The sequence below is a fragment of the Rhododendron vialii genome, chromosome 6a, assembly GCF_030253575.1.
Source record: "Rhododendron vialii isolate Sample 1 chromosome 6a, ASM3025357v1".
In the NCBI taxonomy this organism is placed as follows: Eukaryota; Viridiplantae; Streptophyta; class Magnoliopsida; order Ericales; family Ericaceae; genus Rhododendron; species Rhododendron vialii.
Genome location: NC_080562.1, coordinates 27,069,688 through 27,086,982, shown reverse-complemented (window position 1 = coordinate 27,086,982; position 17,295 = coordinate 27,069,688). Strand labels below are relative to the sequence as shown.

The window sequence follows — 17,295 nt, the reverse complement described above, 5'->3', positions numbered from 1 at the left end:
GAGGATTCATCAAAGAGAGATGCGGTATCCTGATATGGATCTTGAGGGCTGGTATGAGTTCTTGTAGCATATGCAGCTTGATGAGATTGTCTGGAGGTGCCCCTGGTTGGACCTTCCTGACATGGCTACTCATTCTGATGGTTTTGACAGGATGGTGATCGCAGGGCTGATGAGCTTCACTTTCTACATCCCTGGACGCATTCTTCGCCAGCTTGGCGTCTCCCAAGAGAACAATCGCATTAGCACTGGGAATTTTCGTGTCCCTAACTTCAACGCTCAAACACTTTACGGATATCAGAAGCGATAGGGTTTAAGAGGTATTCAAGCAGAAGATGCTGAGTTCACTCCAAAGCTGAAGAATGATACAAGCAATGGTACGAGCGAAAGTAAGTGCAAGAGAAAATATCGACTGACTCCGGACCGTTTTGCTATGCTTAGAATAAGCTGTGATCCGTTTAGGCTTCCCAAGCATTTTGTTTTGTTTTTTATGCTTTAACTGTTTTAGGGCTTTTATGCTCGGCTCATGTATTAAAAGTAGTGATTTGCAATAAAATTGAAAAACGAAGGATTTCCCCCTTTTGAACTTCTCCAATGCGGTGTTCGACTTTTCCAGCCTTTGATGTGGACCCAAAATGTCAACCAAGGATCGAGTTGATAGAGTATGTGACCAAATCTCAAGGTGAGATTGACCTACATATCCCTTTTCAGGGAATCAGGTCAGAACGTAGTTCAGGCCAAGGTTCTCTCGTGTATTTTACCTCACCTTTTACGCTTTAACTTTTGCCTAGAACTGCCTTTTCAAGTTTTCGGTCTAGCGAGCTTTCGACTTTTGCCTATTTATTTTTACCTAGACCACCTTCTTAGGCTTTTGGTATAGTAGGCTGCTCTAATTTTTGCTTGGAATCGCCCACCCTTGTGGTTTTCGATCCAACGAGCATCTCTCAGGGATAGTAACGCTTGAGTTGATACAAGTTGACCAGGGTGTTGAATTCGTTGCTATCGAGGTCGATGAGCTTAGCGGCACCTCCGGATAGGATAGTCTTGATTATGTAGGGCCCTGATCGCTTTGGCCGGAATTTCCCACGAGGATCAAACACTGGAGCGCAGATTTCCTTCGTAACCATATCTCCTTCGACCAAGCCCCTGAACTTCACCTTCTTGTTGAACACACGGGCTATACGACGCTGATATCCTTGCACATGATACAAAGCACGGAGTCTTCTTTCATCAAACAACATTAACTCGACAAACCTCCCGCTTAACCATTTAGACTCCTCAAGACCACTTTCAGCCATGATCCTTAAGGACGGAACTTCGAGCTCAATGGGAAGCATTGCCTCCATCCCGTAAACCAGGGAGAACGGTATTGCACCAGTTGAAGTACGAATCGATGTGCGGTAGCCCCAGAGGGCCAATGGTAACTGTTCGTGCCAATCCCTTGCAGACTCGACAGTTTTCTTGATGATCATCTCGACATTCTTATTCGCGGCCTCGACTACACCATTTGTTTGGGGACGATAGGTCGTAGAGTGATGAATCTCGATCTTGAATTCCTTGAAAAGCTCCAAGACCCGACCTTTGAAATGACTTCCATTATCTGATACAAACGCCTGAGGAACACCATACCGGTAGATGATGTTCTTTTGAATGAACTGAGCAACTTAAACCGTGGTCAGGGTTTTGTAAGATTCAGCTTCGACCCATTTAGTGAAGTAATCGATTGCCACCAGTATGAACTTATGGCCGTTTGACGCAGATGGTTTGACCATGCCGATAACGTTGATGCCCCACACAGAGAAAGGCCAAGGTGATTTCATGCCGTACAGTTTGGACAGAGGGACGTGCTGCAGATTAGCGTGGATCTGACATTTGTAGCAGCACCGTACATAGTCGATGCACTGTGACTCCATCGTAGACCAGTAATAACCCTGCCTGAGGATCTTCCTAGCAAGCATAACTCCACTCATGTGAGGACCGCAAACCCCTTCATGAATTTCCTCCATTATCTTTGTAGAGACCTGTAAATTTCTTTGTTAAATTTTTATGTTTTATAAAGGGATAAGTGATGGTTTAATGTGAAAATAATGGTTGTGGGTTCATGTGCAAGGATTTGGGAGATGTGGGTGTTAGTGCAATTTGGTGTATATGTGTGTGTGTGTGTGTGGCAGGGGATTTATTTCCCCTCTCCACCTCTCAGTCTCTCAGTCTCTCTCCCGATCTCTCTCTCTCGGCACCTTCTCCATCTCTCTCTCACTCTCACTCAAAACCCAACAAATCAACTTCAACCCTTCATCAATCAACCTTAAATCCTTCACCTCTATGCGTATTGGAGCTTGAATCGCGTTGGTAGGAGCTCGGTGACCCGTAGTTGGCTTGGTTTGGAGTTTGAAGTTCTAGGGCTTGTTCAATCTCTTTGGTTTCGGCTTGGATACTCGAGGTAGGGAATTCTACCTCTCTTTATATGTTATTTGAGTGTTCTTGTACCATTTTTGAGCTTGTGTTGTTAGTTATTGAGATTGGATCGAAATCGGAAAATTCTGTCAAAAATCGTCTGGAAAACACTCTCCCTACCGGTAGAAACTTCTTGCCTACCGGTAGGACAAGTAAGAACTTTTTCCCTCAACCAGCTCAAACGTACTGCAGCAGCTCAAAAGCTGCTCAACGTATCGAGTTTCTACCGGTAGGAACTTCCTACCTACCGGTAGGTCAAGCTGCTCAAGCTGCTTAACGTATTCATTCACCTACCGGTAGAACTTGTTTGCCTACCGGTAGGCCAAGTACAAAGTCGTTTCATTCAAAATGTTGGCTCTTCTGTTCGCAGTTTCTACCGGTAGGGTTTCTTTACCTACCGGTAGGTCAGGTGTCGAATTCTTCTCTTCTACCGGTAGAATTCAAGCACCTACCGGTAGGTGATTGAGCTGCTACAGTGTCTTTCAGCAGCTTTTCATACGTTCTTTCAAACCACTTTTTGGAGCCTTTCATCGACTCTATTGGGTTCGCTTGCGCATTATTTCTAGTGTTTAGAGGATAATACATATTTCATACCTAAAATCGTGTCAGATGGACTTGAATGAACTTAATGGGTTAATTATCACGGAAACTAGGATCGACGGATTGACGTTAATGGATTACGGATAAAATGTGTTATGTTACCGCCTTAATTGAACTGGAAACCGCAGTGAGTAGTTGATGCGTGGGTCATGGGTTTAACTTGAAGTAAAAGGTTAGTAGATTGCTTAAAGGGGAATTAATGACGGTTTCAGAACAGGTGAATGATAAGAGGACATAAAGGGTAGCTATTCAATGAAACGAGAAACATGTAATGTAAGGGTTGATTTCTGTTGAACCTGAAGCTGGGAACCAAATGTGTGATTTGGATGTACGGGGTCCCGAGCACCCGGAACATGGATTGGATGTACGGGGTCTTAAGAACCCGGAATGAGAATCGGATATACGGGGTCCCGAGAACCCGGAATGAGAATTGGATGTACGGGGTCATGATCACCCGGAATGTAAATTGGGTATACGGGGTCCTAATGCCCGGAATGTCTTTTGATTGATATCGTGATGTGACGATGTGAAGGATTTCTTGTGTGCCCATCAAGGATCCATAGGGAACTTCTGAGATACTAAGCGGTTGGAACGTAACCATATGAGGTGGATGTGTGAAGATCGAAAGATGAGTAAAAATGAATTCAAAGGACAAAGATAGGTTAATTGACAAGAGTGAAGTGTTCGTTTACGTTCTAAATTTCTAATATAGTACTTATGTCTTATCCATGCTCCTTTGTTATCCGAAAGTCTATGTTTCATCGGCATCTTTTATCTCATTTGCATATAGAGTTTGCGTAGACTTTTCTACTGGGCTAGTGTAGCTCAAGCCTTATATTATTTTCAGGTGCTAACCCGGAACCATAGCTTGCATTGCTTGGAGTGCTTGGAGTGTGGACATTATTTTTTGAAAGTTAACCGAAGGAGTTACCTATTCATCTTTGTAAATTTATTTTGAAAGATGTATTTGCAACTAAAATTGTAATTCTTTTGACTCAGAATATTGTAACCACAAATTCTTTTTTTGAACTTCGCTACTTATGATAATTTGGGGCCGTCGAGCCAATGTTGTAATATTTTGGAACCTTATGGACTTGGGAGTTTAATTGAGGGAATGGGAACACAGTGACCTTTTGGGTACCGTACGGATATTTGTGAGTATTTTTTTTTGAAAATCATTTATAATTATGTTAAAAATTCGAGGACGTGACAACTTGGTATCAAAGCGTTTAGGTTTGAATACTTTGAGACCGTGGGGAGACTTTAGTCTCATGGGTTCAAAATCATAGCAAAATTTTTACATGATATGTGTGCTTGCATTAAGGAGTCTGTACATTGGCATTACATCGCATTTACGATAATGTAGATTGTCAAAGCATGGTTGGCTTGTGTTGGGAAAGTCGAACGTTTAGTCTCACGATGGAGTCGTGGTTGTTATTGTTGATGGTTGTTGTCGTTGATTGTGTTATGTTTTCAATCCTTGTAGCGCGATGCCTCCGAGACGTGAGAATAACCTTGCTAGGGAGATTGTAGCGGCACTTGCGGAGTCGAATCTTTTGAATTCAGCATTTAGGGCTAACACGAATAACCGTGCCATGGAAGCGATGAGGGCGTTTCGCCGTATGAAACCACCAGAGTTTGATGGGGAGAGTAGCGATCCTCTTGTGGCTGACCATTGGCTTGCACAAGTTTGTAAAATTTTTAACGCTCTTCGGATTACTGAAGATGACCTACGAGTGAGTATTGTGGCCATTCAACTTACTGGCGAGGCGAATGAGTGGTGGGAATCGGTTTTAGGAGCAAGAAGAGACGCTAGGAGAATGACAAGGGTGGTTAATCGAATAAATGAACCTGATGTAGAGAACCTGACTTGGGCTGAGTTTGAAGAACTCTTTGAGAATCAATATTTTCCAGAAACGTATCGCGACCAACTTAGAGAACAATTCGAGAAACTAGAACAAGGTAATATGACCGTCTCCGAATATGCTACGAAATTTCAGTCTTTGTCCCGTTTTGCGCCGGAATTAGTGGCGTCAGAGGAAAGGAAGTGTAGGCGTTTTGAGAAGGGATTACACCCATACATTAAGTTGTTGGTGGTGAGCCAGCGCATTGGAAGGTTTTCTGAGATTGTCGAATGTGCAAGGAGTGTTGAGAATCCAGTGGGTGTGCAAGGAGAATTGAACGTGTGGGAACCTAAGCAATCGACCGCTAGTGCAAGTTTGCCTTCGGGAAGTTCTGGGAGCCAAGGGAGGAAGAGACAACGGGAACCACCTCAATCATTTCACGTTCAGCAGAGTTTTGGACCACTTACTTCATCGGGAAGTCATGGAGTTTCTATCAAACCGCAAATAGTGTGCCATCGGTGTGGTCAGTCAGGTCACTTTCGTGCTCAGTGTTCGCAACAACAGAAGACATGTTTCATTTGCGGTGCACCTGATCATCTCGCAAAAGATGCCCTCAAAAAGTAGGAGAGCGTAGTGGGCCTAGTTCAGTGAGACCAGGGCAGAGTCTTGTTCGACATCATTCCCAATTCCAGTCTGCTTCAGGTCAAGGGTCACGAGTTGAGCGAGGAGCGAGTCTTACCATTTCTCAAACTCCAGAGACACCAGATGTGTGGGGTAATTTCTCCTCTCTCGTTTAATCCTTTGCTAGGATTCTTTCAATTTGGGAACATATCATCTTTCCGTGGTTTGCATCTTTTCTTTGACTTGAATTTGAATACCGAGGATTCCTAGACCATTCTCATTGTTGAGTAACACCTCCAGATAGTATTAGCCGAGACTATGAGTTGGTTGTTTCAGGTTGTCGTTTTGTCTGTGATCTCAGTGTCTTACGTGAGGCGAGGTTTGGTCATGTCTTGAGAAAAGATTTGCTACACCAGTGATTGTTTGCTATATGTCGAGCGTGTCTTCATCCGAGTTTTTCTCTTACCGCTCTTTTCTCTATGGTTTAGTTGAACCTTGGTTGAAATTGTATATGAGCAAGTTATCCATGAAGTCATTTGTTCATTAGCTTGAATAGATTTTGACATCTGCATCAATTACCACACGATCCTTTCTAGTGCTACTATGTGCTGTACGAACCCTTGTCATGAAATACCATGTGGTGTACCTACTATTGATTTTGAAGTAACTATTGTTGATATCTATGAGTACTTCTCGCCTATTATTCTCATTCTACTCCTTATGTTACGATTCATGGTATAAAATCTCGTTAGTCGAATTGGAATTCTGTTGCCATGGTTACAAGTTTCTTAGTTTGCAGTTGCTATTCACTTGATCTCTGTTGTTACAACCTCTATCTATCAAAGCTAAGTTAGTAGTGATGTCTTCAACGACATCGCATCCTTTTGTGTTGTCAAATTCAAATCTTGTTGTGATTGTGGCCTCTCTCGGGCGTTTAAAAAAAAAAAAAAAAAAAAAATCTGATATAGTCCTCAGCCTTGGAGGTACATGGTTTGTTCTATACTGTTTCGTTCTGGCTTATCAAGAGTTATGCACCTTTCGGTATTAGTCTAATTATGGTTGCGCATCTTTTGTTAGTTTTGGCCCTATCTTTCATATTGTGCTCATCATTGGTATCAGGATACTCATTTGCCAAGGCATATGTACTCGTTTCCTAGACTCGTGGACTAGTGGGGCAGATGAAGTTACTTGATTTGAACTTACTTTTGCTTCATATCGGCTTGCTCATTTAGACTTTATCGATTGGTCTAAATTCCGTCATTGCAGCCTCTGGTCTATTTATTGAAAACTGCTACTCTATTCAAGTTCTTGTGTCTTAACACTCACTTATTGGAGACAATTTTTTTTGGTGACCTATTGGTTAATATTGATTTATAGTTGTTGTTCGATTCAAATTCACTTGTGTAGTTGGTCTCTGTGATGTTCAAACTTGTAGCCTTCGTGGTAGTCCCTTGACTCTGAAAGTATAAAACTCATTCTATATTGCTCAATTTCACTCTGTTAGAAGTTTTGCTTATCCTTGGTATTGGACACATTGTCGATCTTGCATCAGTTCGTTTACTTAGTGAGCTGTCCTGTTGCTATGTGTTTGTCCTCAGTATTGAAATCTATCATTTACAAGAGATTGTTCACAAACTCATTTGGCTTGTAGAGCAATAAGAAGGTCATGATCGGTTATTTCTATGTTCCTCGGTACGTTGAGTTGGTTGTTTAGCGAATTTAAAGATTTCATGTGTTCCTTGGATTCCGGATGCCTCGTCCCCATTCTTTAAGTCCTTGATTAGTGTTGTCTGAGTCTTGAAGCTCACTGTTTCGTTTGAGATAACCGAAGGACGATGTTGACCGTTGTTGATACCCATTTGTCATTCGAAGTGGGAGGACATATTTCGTAAAGTATCGCCGCATTGAGGTTAGTTTCGTTGAGGCAGAAAAAGGAGGAGCTTTTATAGTTTGAAGAATGCGTTATGTATCGGATACGGTGCGTGTCTTTCGGATACCCAGGCGACAACCGACGAAATCCAGTTGGAAGAGGCGATTGATCACCGCCCATTCCAGATGGAAGTCTCGGGAAGTCAATTGGACTATCGGGTATTCTTGAGGCATTTTAATACATAGGTATTGAAGAAGTATGAAACGAATCCGTTGCATGTGTTAGAGAGGTCCGAAGTTGAGTTAAAAGCCGACGTGTCCTAAGGTGAGAATCCGACACGTATCCTAGATTTGTGTAGCCAAGTTTTGAGAGGCAATACGATACGATTAATATGGGTTTACATGGGGAAAGGGGGGACGAAGTTCAAAGGAGATATCCACCTTCATTTTAGTTGATTGATGTGAGTATGACGTAGCACTTTCATGATTATTGAACCGTTGCATACGTAAGTTGTTGTGATTTTGCGTATCTATATGATACTTGGTAGCGTTGGACCCGGTTTGACAAATTTCGGGACGAAATTTCTTTAAGGAGGGTAGGATGTAGAGACCTGTAAATTTCTTTGTTAAATTTTTATGTTTTATAAAGGGATAAGTGATGGTTTAATGTGAAAATAATGGTTGTGGGTTCATGTGCAAGGATTTGGGAGATGTGGGTGTTAGTGCAATTTGGTGTATATGTGTGTGTGTGTGTGTGGCAGGGGATTTATTTCCCCTCTCCACCTCTCAGTCTCTCAGTCTCTCTCCCGATCTCTCTCTCTCGGCACCTTCTCCATCTCTCTCTCACTCTCACTCAAAACCCAACAAATCAACTTCAACCCTTCATCAATCAACCTTAAATCCTTCACCTCTATGCGTATTGGAGCTTGAATCGCGTTGGTAGGAGCTCGGTGACCCGTAGTTGGCTTGGTTTGGAGTTTGAAGTTCTAGGGCTTGTTCAATCTCTTTGGTTTCGGCTTGGATACTCGAGGTAGGGAATTCTACCTCTCTTTATATGTTATTTGAGTGTTCTTGTACCATTTTTGAGCTTGTGTTGTTAGTTATTGAGATTGGATCGAAATCGGAAAATTCTGTCAAAAATCGTCTGGAAAACACTCTCCCTACCGGTAGAAACTTCTTGCCTACCGGTAGGACAAGTAAGAACTTTTTCCCTCAACCAGCTCAAACGTACTGCAGCAGCTCAAAAGCTGCTCAACGTATCGAGTTTCTACCGGTAGGAACTTCCTACCTACCGGTAGGTCAAGCTGCTCAAGCTGCTTAACGTATTCATTCACCTACCGGTAGAACTTGTTTGCCTACCGGTAGGCCAAGTACAAAGTCGTTTCATTCAAAATGTTGGCTCTTCTGTTCGCAGTTTCTACCGGTAGGGTTTCTTTACCTACCGGTAGGTCAGGTGTCGAATTCTTCTCTTCTACCGGTAGAATTCAAGCACCTACCGGTAGGTGATTGAGCTGCTACAGTGTCTTTCAGCAGCTTTTCATACGTTCTTTCAAACCACTTTTTGGAGCCTTTCATCGACTCTATTGGGTTCGCTTGCGCATTATTTCTAGTGTTTAGAGGATAATACATATTTCATACCTAAAATCGTGTCAGATGGACTTGAATGAACTTAATGGGTTAATTATCACGGAAACTAGGATCGACGGATTGACGTTAATGGATTACGGATAAAATGTGTTATGTTACCGCCTTAATTGAACTGGAAACCGCAGTGAGTAGTTGATGCGTGGGTCATGGGTTTAACTTGAAGTAAAAGGTTAGTAGATTGCTTAAAGGGGAATTAATGACGGTTTCAGAACAGGTGAATGATAAGAGGACATAAAGGGTAGCTATTCAATGAAACGAGAAACATGTAATGTAAGGGTTGATTTCTGTTGAACCTGAAGCTGGGAACCAAATGTGTGATTTGGATGTACGGGGTCCCGAGCACCCGGAACATGGATTGGATGTACGGGGTCTTAAGAACCCGGAATGAGAATCGGATATACGGGGTCCCGAGAACCCGGAATGAGAATTGGATGTACGGGGTCATGATCACCCGGAATGTAAATTGGGTATACGGGGTCCTAATGCCCGGAATGTCTTTTGATTGATATCGTGATGTGACGATGTGAAGGATTTCTTGTGTGCCCATCAAGGATCCATAGGGAACTTCTGAGATACTAAGCGGTTGGAACGTAACCATATGAGGTGGATGTGTGAAGATCGAAAGATGAGTAAAAATGAATTCAAAGGACAAAGATAGGTTAATTGACAAGAGTGAAGTGTTCGTTTACGTTCTAAATTTCTAATATAGTACTTATGTCTTATCCATGCTCCTTTGTTATCCGAAAGTCTATGTTTCATCGGCATCTTTTATCTCATTTGCATATAGAGTTTGCGTAGACTTTTCTACTGGGCTAGTGTAGCTCAAGCCTTATATTATTTTCAGGTGCTAACCCGGAACCATAGCTTGCATTGCTTGGAGTGCTTGGAGTGTGGACATTATTTTTTGAAAGTTAACCGAAGGAGTTACCTATTCATCTTTGTAAATTTATTTTGAAAGATGTATTTGCAACTAAAATTGTAATTCTTTTGACTCAGAATATTGTAACCACAAATTCTTTTTTTGAACTTCGCTACTTATGATAATTTGGGGCCGTCGAGCCAATGTTGTAATATTTTGGAACCTTATGGACTTGGGAGTTTAATTGAGGGAATGGGAACACAGTGACCTTTTGGGTACCGTACGGATATTTGTGAGTATTTTTTTTTGAAAATCATTTATAATTATGTTAAAAATTCGAGGACGTGACAATCTTAGTTGCTTCTGCGCCATTGACACATAGTTTGTGCGTACCATAATGAGACCTTCGGTACAGCTTACCTCCATAGATAATGTATTGAGCAGTAAGTCGCTGCAATGCAATTCGATCCTTCCTAGTGGCCTCAGCGGGGAACTCTTCAGGTTCCACGAAGTTTCAAATGTCATGATACCAAGGTAGGCCATCATCTACATCATCGATGGCGTTGATGTACTCGTAAGCAGGGAAATCCCTCTGTTTGATCACAATTGATCGCAGCTTGACACCAATCGGGAGTTCAATCATAGAAGCCAAAGTGGCCAAGGCATCGGCGAACTGGTTCTTTAATCGAGGGACATGGGTGAATGTCACCTTATTGAAGCGAGGGATCAGCTCTTCCAGATCTTGGTGATACGGTTTCAGCTTTTCCTCACGGACCTTCCAATCTCCATTGGCCTGAGAGACTACCAAGTTTGAATCCCCAATTACTTCGAGTTTCTCGACTCCCAGAGCGATAGCAGCCTCCATTCCAACGATGCAGGCCTCGTACTCAACTTGATTGTTGGTGACATCGAAATTCAACTTGAAGGCAAGCGGAATATGCGCACCGGCTGGCGTGATCAGTAACACCCCGATCCTAAACCCTTTTTGATTGGCAGCTCCATCAAAGTAGAGCATCCATACTTCTTCGACTACCGTTAGCACATCTTCATCAGGGAAGGTGAAATCCACATCTGCTGGGCCATCAATCGGGTGATCAGCCAAGAATTCTGCCACAGCACGTCCTTTTTACTGATTTCCTCGTGACATGTTGGAGATCGAATTCGGCTAGCAGAAGTAGCCAATGTGCAAGCTTGTGGGTGAGTGCTGGTTTTTCAAATAGATACTTGATGGGATCCATCTGTGAAATCAACCGAACTGAATACGCCAACATATAGTGTCTGAGCTTTTTGGTGGCCCAGACTAGCGCCCAACATGTTTTTCCAAAGAGGTATAGCGCTCCTCGCATCCTACCATCTTCTTGCTCAGGTAGTAAATGGCTTTTTCGACCCCGCTATCTCCTTCCTGTGCCAGTAGACATCACATGGCCATTGCATTCGCAAATAGATACAGAATCAAAGGTCGGCCCGGCGTGGGCGGCATTAGCACTGGCGGATTTGCAAGTACCTTTGAAGAGATTCGAAAGCTGCTTGGCATTTGTCTGTCCACTCGAACGGGACATCCTTCTTGAGCAAACGGAATAGTGGCTCACAAGTCAGAGTTAGCTTGGCAATGAACCGGCTGATGAAATGGACCTTTCCCCAGAAAGCTACGCACTCCCTTTTTTTCTGACCGTGGTGGCTCCATTTCGAGAATTGCTTTGATTTTGGAAGGATCGACCTCAATTCCCCTTGCGGTAATTAAAAACCCCAACATCTTTCCTGCTGTGACTCCGAACGTGCACTTCTACGGATTGAGACGTACCTTGTATTTCCAGAGCCTTTCGAGAAACTGCCTGAGTGCGGGAAGGTAGTCTTTTTCCTCTTTTGCTTTTACTATCATGTCATCGACGTAGATTTCGACTATCTTATGGATGAAATTGTGAAACAGAGTTATTTGTGCTCTTTGAAAGGTGCAACCAGCGTTCTTCAGCCCAAACGGCATCATCACATAGCAGTAGGTACCCCATTTAGTGACAAAGGTTGTCTTTTCCTGATCCTCTGGCACCACGAAGATCAGATTGTAACCTGAGAAGCCGTTGACAAAAGAGAGCAAGGCATATCTCGCCATGTTGTCCACGAGCACGTCGATGTGTGGCAGAGGAAAACTATCCTTCGGGCTGGCTCTGTTCAAATCCTTGAAATCGACACATACCCGGATTCTTCCGTCTTTCTTCGATACTGGCACGATGTTGGCAACCCGTTTGGGATATTTAGCAACCCTTAGGAACCCTGCGTCAATTTTCTTGGTGACCTCTTCTTTGATCTTCTGAACCCAATTCGGCCTCATCGTGCGGAGCTTCTACTTGACAGGAATAGCTCCATGTTCCAACGGAATTCGATGTTGTACTATCTCAGGGTCAATGCCGGGCATGTCCTTGTGAGACCAAGCGAAAACTTTGGAGAATTCCTTGAGTAGCTCAATTGTTCCAGCGTGGTTTTCCGGAGACAGATTTGAACCAATTTGCATCATGCGAGGGTCATCATCGTTTTTCAGGTTTATAGAAATCACTTCTTCTTTTAACGGCTGAGCATGCATTTCGTCTTCCCTTTCGATGAGGGAACGCAACCCAACCGGGATGCTCTCGTCAAAGTCTGTTCCTTCATCGTCGGGGTCGACTCAGTTTATATAGAAGCTAGCAAAGTAGTCCGAAGTAGGATCATGCATTTCATAAAACCCAACAGGGTTGCCAAGTACAGACGACTCGAACTCAAAGTAAAAGCTATGACGTGAAGGGCCGAGAGGCACAAACTCCGACTATGAGCTAGACCTAGACTCGATAGACTTCGTGTCAGATTCAGACATGTCGTCAATGCATGTTAAGCGTGGAGTGAAGATGCAATTATTTATACTTCCCTTCACCACTGTGATGAGAGTGGTGGGATCTGCTGGAGTGTCTGGAGAGTCGGGCCCAAGCATCAGCACTTTCGCCTCTTCACCTCCGCCAACCAAACCTACTTGGGAGAATAGCACTTCCAAGCTTCCCTAGTCAAAAACTCCCTGCCAATCGGCCTCCTCCTTGATCTGAGTCAACTTCCTTTGGAACTCCTCTACAGCGAGCTTTTCTTTTGCCAAGTCTTCTTCATCGTCCGACCAGGTGTCGTTAGCAAAAATTTCGAAGCCTGATAGCCAAGCGCTAATCTTTGCATCCCAAAACGGCTCTATCTGCCCTGAATAAGCAAATCCTCCACCTTCAAACTTTGAGGCTTTCCCGTGTCCTTGCTAGCTTTAGCTCCCTTTGCAGGTGGGACATACCTTAGACCACAGTGGCCTTCAGTAAAAGGGAATGTAGGGAATTGAGCAATACCCTGCTGATTAATGCCGAGTCCAAAATCGGGCATGAATGACATCTTCCTCATTATCTCAAGGGCGGTTGAACTGATAGTAAAGTCGTCATCCATGGCGATGGACAGGGCTGAGCCAGATGTGTCGAAAGAGAAGCCCCCAAAGTCGGAATCCTCCTCCCCATGCATGATCCCTAAGACGGGTGTTCCATCTTCCTTCAGCAGGCGTATCCCAGAGTCCCCGCAGATCGTCAGCGTTCCAGTAGGGAGCCCTAGCATAACCTTTTGGTGCAGTGTGGATGGTACAGCCATGATGTCGGGCCTATGGAGCCACGGCCTTCCGAGCAGCAGATTGAAAGTGGAGGGGATGTCGACCACATGGAATTCCACATCCATTTCAAAGCCCTCCGCATCGAGCTTGAGCATTATGGTACCTTCAACCACACGGCGGGTGCTGTCATACGCTTTAACTGCTAGATTGAATGGCGTGAAGTCCTTCTTTGTAAGGCCCAAGCGGTAAGCGACCCTCATCAGGCAAACATTAATGGCGGAACAATTATCAATTAGCACAGTCGACACCCAATGTCCCCTGTATTTGGTAGTGATGTGCAACGGGCGGTTGTGCGCGGTCCCTTCGACAGGCAAGTCCTTCTCGGTGAATGTGACTGAGTGTTTGGAAAGGAGCAGAAGTACCAGAGCAATCATGGCTTTGAGAGTGATGTCAATTGGTACTGTGAGACGGGCCAAAGCTGAGGACAGCTTTTCGCGATGCTCCTTTGATGACAATATCAGTCCTCAGATAGATACGGCGGCGGGAATCCGTTCAAGTTGTTTTAGGCTGGCATCCTCTTCCGGTGCCCCACTCGGAAAGATCTGATCATTCTTCTGGGCAGCGGGAGTGGTAGACCTTTGAATAGTCGGATTGGATGAGCTCCCTGCCTGTAGTTTGGCAGCTGAAAAACTCGACCACTTCTTGTAACGTTGGCTATGTCCCCCCAGAAGGACAGATCATCAGAATCCCATAAGTCTGCGGTATATCTTCTAATTTGCGCTTCTCTTTGTCGAGCGATGCGACCGTTGCTGGTGATTCCTAGCCTGGGAGTGCATTTCCTTCTAAATCCTCCATCACCAAACCCTCCCGAAAAGCGGGGTCTTGAGCGGTAGCTTCCTCGAATGGTGTCCCTAGGTTGGTAACAAACGGGACGTCCCAGAATCCCCCATCGACCAAGGCGGTGTTGACTGTCCACACCTCGCCACCCATGTTTAGATCCACAATGTTGTCCACGTCCCACAAGTCAGCGGGCGGCGAAGTTTTAACGGCCTTATCTGCATCCCAAAGATCACTCGGAGGTGCTTCCAAAACCATAATTGAGCAATCATCCCCAGGAGTTGAAACAACGGGACGAGGCTGTTCCTCGGAAACGATGTCAAGGGTAACGTCAAACTTGTGAATACGGCGATCAAGCGCATTTGCAATTGAGTTTACCGTAGGAAGCACGGCGCCAAGCGGCCGACGGACATCAGGAATCATCTCTCCTTCCTGACAATAGTCCCAATACTCCTCGCTGATATCTCCTTGATCCAGATCAGCCTTGAGGCCCCATTCCATTTGTCCTTTATCAGGCTGAGGATCCCATACATATTCCTCGACCTCTGCCTTAGGCTGGTCTAGTTCGGGTTGGCGGAATAGTATGAATAAGGATAGGCCATCCAAAAGGTCTGCCTGTGCGGCATTCCATGCTCCTTCCCATTGATCGAGCCACACTTGATTGACAAGGGGCTATGCTGGGAAACCTATGTTGTACTGCTCGATCCAATCCGAGCAAAGTTCCTCCCATTCCTTAGCCTTGTCCTCCATGGCCCATCCAGCCGCCATCATGTTAACACTTGCCTCAGAGGGAAAGGGTACGATCGTTTTAGGGTTGTCTTCTGGGGTAATATGGTCGGTGGGATTGAATATGGTGGAGCTGAGAGTTATCTGGTTTATTTGAGGGTTAGTATTGTGCTTGGGCATGGAATTGGTAATGACGTTAGGTTTGGTAGGTGGGGCTGGAAGGGTTTCATTGTCCACTGAGTCCTGTATCGCGTGACAAAGCCGATAACAAGAGTCGGTGTAATGGCCAGGCATTTGATGAGAAGCACAGAAAGCACTTGGGTTATGGCTCGGGGGTAGATTTTGAGGAAGTGAAGTTGGAGCTAGGGGCCTAAGGTGGCCGGTCTTGATCAACTTTTCCAATACTGAGGAGAGTGGACCTTCGAAATTGGCAAAGTTCCGGGGTTGGTTCCCATTCCGAGGCTTGTGAGGAGTTTGAACTTGGTTGACATCAGCGATGTGATTGAAGCTTGGAGAGTAGGCATTGTTGTTGGCAGATGTTGCGTTGGCGTAGTTGTTTCCACCAAACAGTGCAGTACTATTTCCGGTGTAAGCTCGGGGCTTTGACTTTGGAGCCGAGGAAGATGAGGTATCACTTCGTGGCAGAACACCAGTTTGGAGAGCTTCCTCGATTGCTAGACCGGAGTCGAAGAAAGTCTCAAAGCTAGCTCGTTGGACCAATACAAGATTTTTGGCAAAGTCGGGCTGCAGGTTGCGGGAGATGATACGGATTTGGTCCTTTTCGCTCGGACGATCAGTCTTGAGTGTTGCCTTGGCCCTTCATCTCTTAATGAAGTCCGTAAAAGACTGACTCCTTTGCGTTCATCTTGGTCGACTCCAACTCCCGGGTGGTCATTTTGAGCTAAGCATTGTAACCGTATTGAGTGTTGAACGCTGCACCAATATCCTTCCATGTTCTCCGTTTGGAAATGTCAAGCGACAAGAACCACTAGAAGGCGGGGCCGGCTAGAGTTTGTGGGAACAGTTGGGCCATTGCTTCTTCCTCAACTCCGTGTAGTTTCATTGCACCGTGATAGGCTAAAAGGTGGGTTTTTTGATCCCCGGATTCGTCGAACTTTGCGAAGTCTAGCATTTTAAACCTTTCGGGCAATTTGGCATTCGGGAATGGGCAATGTTGATCCATGTCTAGTCCTCCTGCACCAATCTTCTCAAATTTAGAGACCGTCTCCTCGAGTTTTGCCATTTTAGCGATCAAAGCGGCCATCTCTGGACTCGGAGCGAGATTCTCAATCAGAGGAGCCTCTTCGACAGCAATCTCACGCTCTCGTCTTTCACCACCACCCCCTTCTGCTGCGGGCAGAAGTCGTTCTTCAAGCAAGGCACGAAGGTTAGCCATGGAGGCATCGGCCTGGTCTGCCCTCTGTTGCATGATGGCTAGGTTATGCTGGAGGTTTGCAAAATCTGTAGCGAGATTCGGAGGTGGTACGTCAGCCATGACTAGCAATTCTATCTTGACAAGCTTTGGTGATGTGGGTGGAGTTGATGGAGGGGATTTGTGCGAAGTAGTCGATGGCGAATCCTTTCTTGACAAAGCACAGGCAAGAGCTTCCGTTGTGACTGACCGAGAAGCTAACCCCAAACCAAATCTTCAGACAGACCTGACGGACGTTCCCAAGTAGGTTTGGCTCTTGATCTTAAAGTTCTGCTTTGATGGTGGAATGGCTAGACAGCAAAGTACAAGAGCTCAATGATAGCCTGCAGCAATTTATTTTGAAAGAATTTGGAAAATGCACATGTCAACGTCGTCGGTGTCCTCCTAGACTCTATAACTAGGGAGAGTCTGTCTCGTGCCATTTGGATGTTGCCAAGAGATCCTCGAACACTCTTTTCGATAATGTATCCTTATTTGAATCGATCAACACTAAGAGATGTCAACACAGACTAAGCCTTTGACTACCCCGTTCTCGAAGTCTCAACTTTTAGAGTCGGAAAAACTCGGTGTAGATGTCGTGATACCATAACCGGGGTGGCGTAAGCAGCACTGTGCCGGAGCCTTGAGTGGTGTAAGTGATTAGCACTTTTAACCTGGATGGTGTAAGTATCACGGCATTCTCTCCGTTGTTCCTGGTTTTCTGTTTGAAACTTCGACCGAGTGTTTATACAAGGATTTAGAGAACATTGATTTCCCAAAGTCTCGTTGATTCAAGGACTTTTGAAAATTGATAACGTGCACCATCAAGATGCACGAC

The 17,295-nt window shown here is 44.7% G+C and overlaps 2 protein-coding genes across 2 annotated transcripts; one reads left to right on the top strand and one right to left on the bottom strand.

Annotated features, from left to right (window-relative positions):
• Positions 1-4,541: 4,541 nt before the first annotated feature.
• Positions 4,542-7,230, top strand: LOC131328554 (uncharacterized). The gene is made up of 3 exons (XM_058361489.1): positions 4,542-5,418; positions 6,894-6,979; positions 7,168-7,230. The coding sequence occupies exons 1-3, from the start codon at positions 4,542-4,544 to the stop codon at positions 7,228-7,230; spliced, it is 1,026 nt and encodes a 341-aa protein (XP_058217472.1).
• A 3,175-nt stretch (positions 7,231-10,405) lies between these two features.
• Positions 10,406-10,756, bottom strand: LOC131328553 (uncharacterized). Its single transcript, XM_058361488.1, has one exon. The coding sequence runs from the start codon at positions 10,754-10,756 to the stop codon at positions 10,406-10,408; it is 351 nt and encodes a 116-aa protein (XP_058217471.1).
• Between the last annotated feature and the right edge of the window lie 6,539 nt (positions 10,757-17,295).

Coding starts and splice junctions, on each gene's coding strand:
- LOC131328553 (XM_058361488.1), bottom strand. CDS start 10,756: ATGGAGGCTGCTATCGCTCTGGGAGTCGAGAAACTCGAAGTAATTGGG.
- LOC131328554 (XM_058361489.1), top strand. CDS start 4,542: ATGCCTCCGAGACGTGAGAATAACCTTGCTAGGGAGATTGTAGCGGCA. Junction 5,419..6,893: donor AATAGTGTGCCATCGGTGTG/GTCAGTCAGGTC, acceptor ATTGATTTATAG/TTGTTGTTCGATTCAAATTC. Junction 6,980..7,167: donor GTAGTCCCTTGACTCTGAAA/GTATAAAACTCA, acceptor TTTGGCTTGTAG/AGCAATAAGAAGGTCATGAT.